At 35.4% G+C, this 8,187-nt stretch overlaps 1 protein-coding gene across 1 annotated transcript; it reads right to left on the bottom strand.

The window, feature by feature from the left end:
* Window positions 1–900: 900 nt before the first annotated feature.
* LOC142358136 (uncharacterized) lies at window positions 901–5,057 on the bottom strand (the record flags this gene model as incomplete). Its single annotated transcript, XM_075409597.1, has 2 exons — window positions 901–1,187; window positions 4,889–5,057. Coding segments are annotated over 2 exons (372 nt in total), but the record flags the coding sequence as incomplete, so codon positions are not given.
* Window positions 5,058–8,187: the final 3,130 nt, after the last annotated feature.

Below are 8,187 nucleotides of genomic sequence, written 5' to 3' on the forward strand. Positions count from 1 at the left end.
TTTTTTTAAGTATGAAGTTATGAAACGTTTTTACAAATGTTGATTGATTTTTGAGTTTTGCCTCATTATTTCGTTTTGTCGACTTGTAGTCCCATTAAGGAAAAATCCTATCTGCTGTGAACTTAAGAAAAAATTAATTTGTGTACTTAAGGTTTTTTTAATCTGATTGCATTTTGACGTTGTTAAAAGGTGCTTTTGAATTTAGTTATTGAGTTTTTGCCGTGAAGTTTTTGTTTTTGCTGATTTTGTTGTTTGTTTTTTTTCTCGTAGTCTTTTTAATAGCAGACCTCGTGAGCACTTTAATAAGGCATGGCATTATCTTATACAATTAGTTTGGTTGTGCAAAGGTTTGTCATAACTCAAACATATATTTTTGATTATATCTTCATTTGGTTGACAATTAAGTCAAAAATGTAGATGAGCTCGGGTCGGAACATCATGTGCAAACGAACATTAACGAGCCTCCTTGTTACTCTTATTTACATTTTGTGAAAATCTATTTGTAATTCTTTCTTGATGTTTCCCTCTTTGAATCAGTTTTTCTTTGTGTATATATGTTTTAGGTTTCCTCTTGGAAGTTCATAGCTTTATAACAACACCAAACAGCTCTACAGTCAAACAAGTGTCTGTATAAACAAAATTGACTGGAGGAAAAAATCATCCAACTATTTCATGCCTAGCATTGATATGATCATGATTTTTGCTCATACTTTGACTTCGTGCGACATGACTGGTAAAAAAGCAATTGTACTGCAAAAGCGCATTAATTTATTTGATTGTTTCGTATATTGGAACCCATAAGCAAAATCGGGTCTTTCCCATTATAGCCCCCCTTTTGATATGTTTACCAAGATTGGGTGGGGGGCTATAGGTTATCTGACCACTGAGCTGGTGGGGCTATAATGGGAAAGACCCGCAAAATCAATAACCACATGAAAATAACTACACCTAAGCGTTCTCTGATAGCTTCATAACAGTGAGTTATCATGGCATGCCCGGTAATTCTATATGGCAAATAGTGATGTGCAATTGTGTTCCGTTGCACTCATAGTCATCTAATCCCAAAAACTCTGGTTGTCTACCTGGACGGCTCTGGGCTGTGCATTGCTCGTCACGCTTGTCTAGAATGTTTCCAGGTTGGGTGTCATCTCTCCACAACTCAACAGGCATTTGCAATCCATCGGGTCCTGAAAGAGTAGAACATAGTTTACTGCCCCTCATCAACTTACACGTAAATTTGTCGACTCATAGCAGCGTCCTTACAACTGTAAACATTTGAAACGTGGGAGACTTATCTAAGCACTGAATTGGGGTGCATGGTGCATACTGTTGCGAGCTCAGTGTTCTAAAATTGAACAGATTTATTTATTCACGATAGCAAACCAAACAAAGCAGAATGCCAAACAAAACAAATGAATGTAAACAATTTTTTTTTCAATTGGTTCTAGGGTCTCTACTGGAGATTGGTATTGGATTGCTAGGAAAATTGCCCCCTTTATAATAAAAAGTTTAGATTTTCGGCACATCAAAAAAATTCACTCAAGATTTACCTAAGAAGAGACTTCCTTACCAGTCTACTCCATTCACGAACACCGGCGTTGACTACTTTGGGGTGTTCTATGTTACTGTCCGCCGTACTACTGAGAAAATGTGGGACTTCCTCTTCACCTGTCTCATTACTCGCGCCGCTGTTCATGTCAAGATAGTTACATCCATGGACACCAGTTCTTGTGTTATGGGAGTTGAGCGGTTTGTGTCACGCAGGGGTACACCTGCCATGATTTGGTCAGACTATGGCACTAACTTTATTGGAGCGGAGAAAGAACTCCGGGAAAGCATTGAAAAGTGGAACGTTGTCAAAATTGCAGCAGAGCTCGTTCACAAAGGTATAATGCGGAGGTTCATTCCGCCCAGTGCACCATATCAAGGTGGTGTCTGGGAGAGGTTGGTACGCAGCTTCAACCGCGTGTTGTATACAATTCTTGGCACGCATCGCTTCATGGATGAGGTGCTGCATACTACCTTTTGTCTCGTGGAGAATGATCTCAATTCGCGTCTTTTAACACCCGTAAGCGCTGATTCGTGCAATCTGAACGCTGTAACACCCAACAACTTTATTTTAGGAGAATTCTCTACCGGTATTCCGTCACTTTTCGGGAAAAATGAACTCAACCATCGTAAACGCTATGCCCGTGCGCAGTTGTACGCTAATGCCATCTGGTCCCGTTGGATCAAAGAGTGCGTACCGACGCTGAACCGACGCTCTAAGTGGCAGACGCCGGCCGAGCAACACCTTAAGACCGGTGACTTGGTTTGGATAGTGGAGGAAACCAACCCCAGGGGTTACTACCCTACCGCTTGGATTGTGGAACTCCGTTACGGCTCCGATAGCGTCGCGTGTTCCGCCGTTTTGCGTATGTCGACCGGTTCAATCGTCCGCCCTCTCGTAAATCTCCTACCAGTTTTTCCTTCATCTTCATTCGGACCGGAGGATGTTACGTAGTAAATGAATTTTAGTCAAACAGAGTCGAGTGTTTGAATACGGATTTAATTGCGTACAGAAATCGTTCTAAATTAATAAAATACGTTCTAATATACGTAGAAAGTTCCGAAAAAGTTTGTTTAACCTGATGTTAAACAGATATAACAACGATATGTACCAATTAAGGTGGTTTTCGCTTGACTAATTTTAGGTTTTCTAGACAATTTTTGACTGAATACGAACCGATTTTGACATCAGAAACGTCAGACAAAAAACCAGTAAAAGAGCATCAAAAAGACATAGCCGTCTAAACTCTCGCTTGTCTCTCTGAACTTTATAATGCTTAAATGTTGCTTTCTATTTGGAGATAAAACGTATCTGATTTGAATCTTCCGAACTACAGTTTTTGTTTATAGTTTTTAGATTTTAATTTCCTCTAATACACATATGAATAAAATGCAAATGTTAAGGAGCAACCAATGTACAACTAAGAATAAGTCAAAAAATGAAAAATTGGCCCCTTTTACAATAAAAAGTTCAGATTTTCGGCACATTAAAAAAATTTACTCATGTAAGAAATCGGGAAAAATAAATTCTCTTCTTTTTATTGAGTTATGATATTGGCTTTGCATTTCAGAACTGTAATTAATACTCATTAGATTAAAATAGCTTCAATCGTGAGAAAAAAAGCTATGTGATAGTGATCGTAAAAATTAACCAATAGTAGCTAAAACTGAGAAATTAGTCGAACTTCTCTTTATATAATTTTCTTCGCTGAAACTCTCAAGTATCGACCCACAAAATTTTTGAATTTACGTATAAAGACATAGAGTCTAACCTATTTGAAACCATGAAGCACACTTTCTAGTTTAACGCCGCTGATTTGCATTATCTATCAAGAACTCAATATCTGCTCAGAAAATTTTGTCGTCTTTTTATTGCTATTACGTTTTTTGATGCCTTTTCACTATTTTTTTTATTACTTCAGAAATAATAAATCATGCAATATTGGTTCTCATATACACTATTTATTAATTACTTGAATGTAAAAAGGTATAAAAACTTAAGATTGAATTGAGTCTTTTCAGACAATTTTCATCCTATCAAAAGAAAACTCAGAAAATTTGAACGACTGTACCAAATGTTTTAAGATTCTGATCTACTTTCTGATCATAACCTGACTTTTCTCTTGTTTCACATTCTAATTCAGTCTCTGAATCATTGCTATTCTTATCCTCGACCAATTTCCGATACATGAACTATGTGGTTTTGAACAGACTCTATTCAGTACCAAAAAGTATTAAAAAATTCAAAATTATCAGATAGTCAGTTAAAGGCATTAAAACTTTTTGAAATATTCTTTTTGATACTTCATTTCTATACTTCTCATTTCTGCTGGCGACTTGATAATCAAGCAGTTTTTATCTGATAAAGAATGCAATACGGAACAGCTCTTTCGTCATTTTTTTCCAAAAGAAGGAATCAACAGTCTTCACTTTTATTACTAAATTTTGGTTGCAGGGGAAATAGTATGTTTCTCTCCAATTACACACTTAATTTTTTATCTGAAAACTCATTTTTAACACACTTTTTCACACCTCCACCGCCTAATTTCGACCTAATTGCTTCAATTTAAAAGGCTTAGGATTAGTGATATGACACAATATATGATTTAAAATTGTTTTATAACTGCTTACAAAAATTCGAGGGTTGATTTAGACTTGAAGTTTGTTACGAGAGACACCGAACAATCATATCTTCCCCACCAATGATCTCATATAAGGTTTCTTAAATTAGGGTTCAGTTCTCCTGAACCCTTTTTCCTCACCAACATTAGTACAAAAAAATTTTTGCATATAGCTCTCTATCTCACCATACCGTTCTAAACAGAAACAGAAATTTTCTCGCATCAATCGAGGAGCACTATTATTTTTTCTGCGTATCTGGTCAAGTTTTTGTTCGCTCGCTATACGAATGCACTTGTAAGCTCTCGCACTTGAAGTTTTCGTGCGCGCAATCTGTTTGGTTTTGGAGCCGCTAAGGCCCTGTATTTCTGAACGTGATGTGTTTTTGACCAAATGCGTCTGTTCAGCGCCATCCCGAGTCTAACCCTCAAATGAATTTCGGAATTGTACGTCAAACTACAAGACTATTTTCAGTACTGATTCAGAACTACATTAATGTCAGTTGTCAGTCTTGAGCACTTCTTGCCGAAGAAATGCATGTTTAAATGCAAGTCAACTTTTTTGAATATTAGCCATGAGCACGGATTGTCCTGCAATTTTTTTAATTAAGTTGCAACTTATACGAGACCTGCAACTTTTTAATTTAATTTGACAATTGCTGATCAGAAGTTTAAGTTTATAAAAAATTCCGCAATTAAATACGAAGTTATCTTCCACTCACTGGAGAAAAGAGACCGATTTTTTCGGGTTTCTTCATTTTGGGCGCTAAGAGTGCCATCTGAACTCAACGGTGCCGGAGTCTCTCTCTTCCACGCGGTCCAAAATCCGGCATCGCTGTCCTTTGGAAGACCTTTCCCGATTGCCCAGTTCAGTATAGCAGCAAGCTCAGCCTAAATATATTTGACTAGCAAAAAAACTGATCATGAAAACTTGAGAAGAGGTATTTTTTTTCTAATTTTGAACGATTATACACGATGAAAATATTTCTTCTAACCACAATCAACTCTCAGAAAAAATTATCATTTATTCTTTAACTAAGACAAAATATGGTCTTTATCCCATTTAAGTCTAATTAGCGTCTCCCTTTAAACACATTTCGGAGTTGACAAATTATACCCAAGGAGGATTAATGCCAAAGAAAAAAAATAATCAAAAAGAAAAAAAGTTACTGTTTTCTACTTACCGAAAAATCGAGAGCTTTTGCGTCTATAATCAGACAAAGAGGCTCGGTAATGTGCGTACGCACATAAAGTTCCGACCCCGCTCTTCCACATTCTTGACTTAATTGGCTACCAAATGATGAAGGATAGAAAACTTTCAAAACCATACATATCGTTCCATAAACAGCCAATGGAATACAATAATATTACCCTAGAGGGCCGATGAATGTTGTTGATAAAATCACCACTAGAAAGGACAATAATAAATATCAGTCAACAAACATTATTTACGACCAAAACTCTTTTTCTATTATAAATAAAATCATAACAAAATCAAACTCGCATCAGATAAAATCTAAACAAAACAATTTAACGTATACATCATTAGAAACAATATGGAACCTGTCCTCAATGCGACTGGTTAATAGATCGACAAAAAAGAGCAAAGAAGTGCGAAGTTCAAAAATACGTTTCTTTTTTTTTGAAAAGAATTAATTTCACTGAAATCCCTAAAATGTTCATAGGAAGCAACTGAGACATGTCATTATCAAATGTTTAATTGCGCAAAATTTCAAAGCCAATGGGACCTACGATTATTGTCATAAATTAAAAAGAAAGAAAGGAAAGAAAGATAAAATGTACAAAAACAAAAAAAAATCTCAAATGTTTTATGAAATCTTGTAGTAACAGCAGCAACAAAGCCGAGAAACAAATGTCCGATGCTAAAACCGTTATAGAGATTAAATTATAGTTCACTGGAAACGGGTTGTGACCTGTGTTTACAGAGACTGAGCTACAAATCGACCGAAGAATAAATTAAAAATGACGAAGCTCAAAAAACCAAGTATGTTTTTGAAAACAAATATTTTCAAAAGTCATAACAGACTTAAAATGTTTTCAAAAAACAACGATGGATTAAGTTGCAATACGTCAGGAAGCCAATTGGGCCTGTTAATGATGAGACTAAGTCACGACCCCTCAAAATAACAATAAATATATAAAGAAGCCAAAACTTAAAACAATTTTACGAGATGACACTGTTCGAGGCACTATAATTATAAGATGTTACCTGCAAAAACTGTATATGGTCACTTTATCCTCATTTTAACCTCAAACAGTCTTCCTTCTAAAAGGATTACGTAGACATGACAACAAAAAGATACCTAAAAATTGAACAGTATAAAAATCTCGAAAATTTTTCATGAAATTGTTGGTCGAAGCAATCAGTCACAACGTATAACCAAGCGCGATAAGTATTAAAAAATGTTGGAATCAGCAAAAGTAATTGAGATTTCTAATTAGTGAGATTGAGTCACATGATTACGAAAATGAAAGCAAAATTGATACAGTTGAAAACAAATTTCTTTTTTATTTCAATTTGAAAGTCATAAGTATTAAAAAATGTTGGAATCAACAAAAGTAATTGAGATTTCTAATTAGTGAGATTGAGTCACATGATTACGAAAATGAAAGCAAAATTGATACAGTTGAAAACAAATTTCTTTTTTATTTCAATTTGAAAGTCATTAAAACAAACAGCTGTGAACTGAATGTTTTAAATAGGTTCAGTTATGCGTCCTGGGGAAGCAGTTGAGACCTACTGTTATTTATTAGGTATATAGCGTATAACAACAAAATGAAAGACAAACATAGGCAAAATAGAAAAAACCATAAAATTTTGCGAGATAACTGTGTCTCAGCCCAAAAAGCATAAACTATATAACAAAACAAAGTATTGAAGAAACTTTAGAACTCGAAACCCCAATGCGATAAAATTAAGTTTTCTGTTTGGACGTTTTGACACTGTTTTAGCGAGAACATTCTTCAATTTAACAAAGATGACCGCTGTCTTCGAATGAAAATATAAACTGCTAAAACCCGAGAGCAATGTCTGAGCAGCTCTCATAGATCTTTAGTCAGATCTAAGTATACGGTTGAACGAATTTGTTGAGTAAGCAGAACATTAGAACGTTAGGTGCAATTTTGTGAACTGATATAGATTTGGACCCAACCTTTCATTCTGCCGCCCTTTTTTTACTGATACACACCCCAATCCTAAATCCCCTCCTCCAACGCAATGCTGCTCATTCGCTCAGACAACTCCATGCCTGCTTATGCGAAAAATTTACCCAGCGGTAGTCGGTTTATAAATGAACATATTTAAAGGGCGCAGAACTCACTTTTGATCTGACACTAGGTGGTGTCCCAATGCCCTACTCATTCAACAATGCATATTTTCTAAGAAAAAAAGTTTTGCCTGCAGTGGTTATTTGATAACTGAGAACGAAAACACTCCTGGTTTACTGAGTCTTGTATTTCAGAAGTGCTTTTTTATCTGTCTTTCTCGGTTCAATAGCTTGAAATTATCTTAAAAATGTGTGAATGCAATTAAACATCCCAATAATAGACTTGATCTTGAATTACAAACCAGGGAACTGAAGAAAAAGTGAATCTCAACCTCAATAGAGAAACAACTTTCGACAGCGAACCGAGCACAATGACGTTCATAAACAAACAAAAAAATTTTGAAAAATGCCTTATTCTCTCTGTTTTTTATAGAATTACTATTGTTGACAGAGTCACCAAAACAAAGACAAGTGATAGTTAGCCATACATTCTAGACACCATACAGCAATTTTGTCACCCATATATATAGGGAGAGAGAGAGAGAGAGAGAGAGAGAGAGAGAAAGCGAGAGAGAGAGAGAGAGAGAGAGGGAGAAATATATATATATATATATATATATATATATATATATATATATAGAGAGAGAGAGAGAGAGACAGGGAGAGAGAGAGAGAGAGAGAGAGAGAAATATATATATATATATATATATATATATATATATATATGAGAGAGA

Source organism: Convolutriloba macropyga, unplaced genomic scaffold (assembly GCF_964194025.1).
Source record: "Convolutriloba macropyga unplaced genomic scaffold, txConMacr16.3 SCAFFOLD_3022, whole genome shotgun sequence".
NCBI classification, from domain to species: Eukaryota; Metazoa; Xenacoelomorpha; order Acoela; family Convolutidae; genus Convolutriloba; species Convolutriloba macropyga.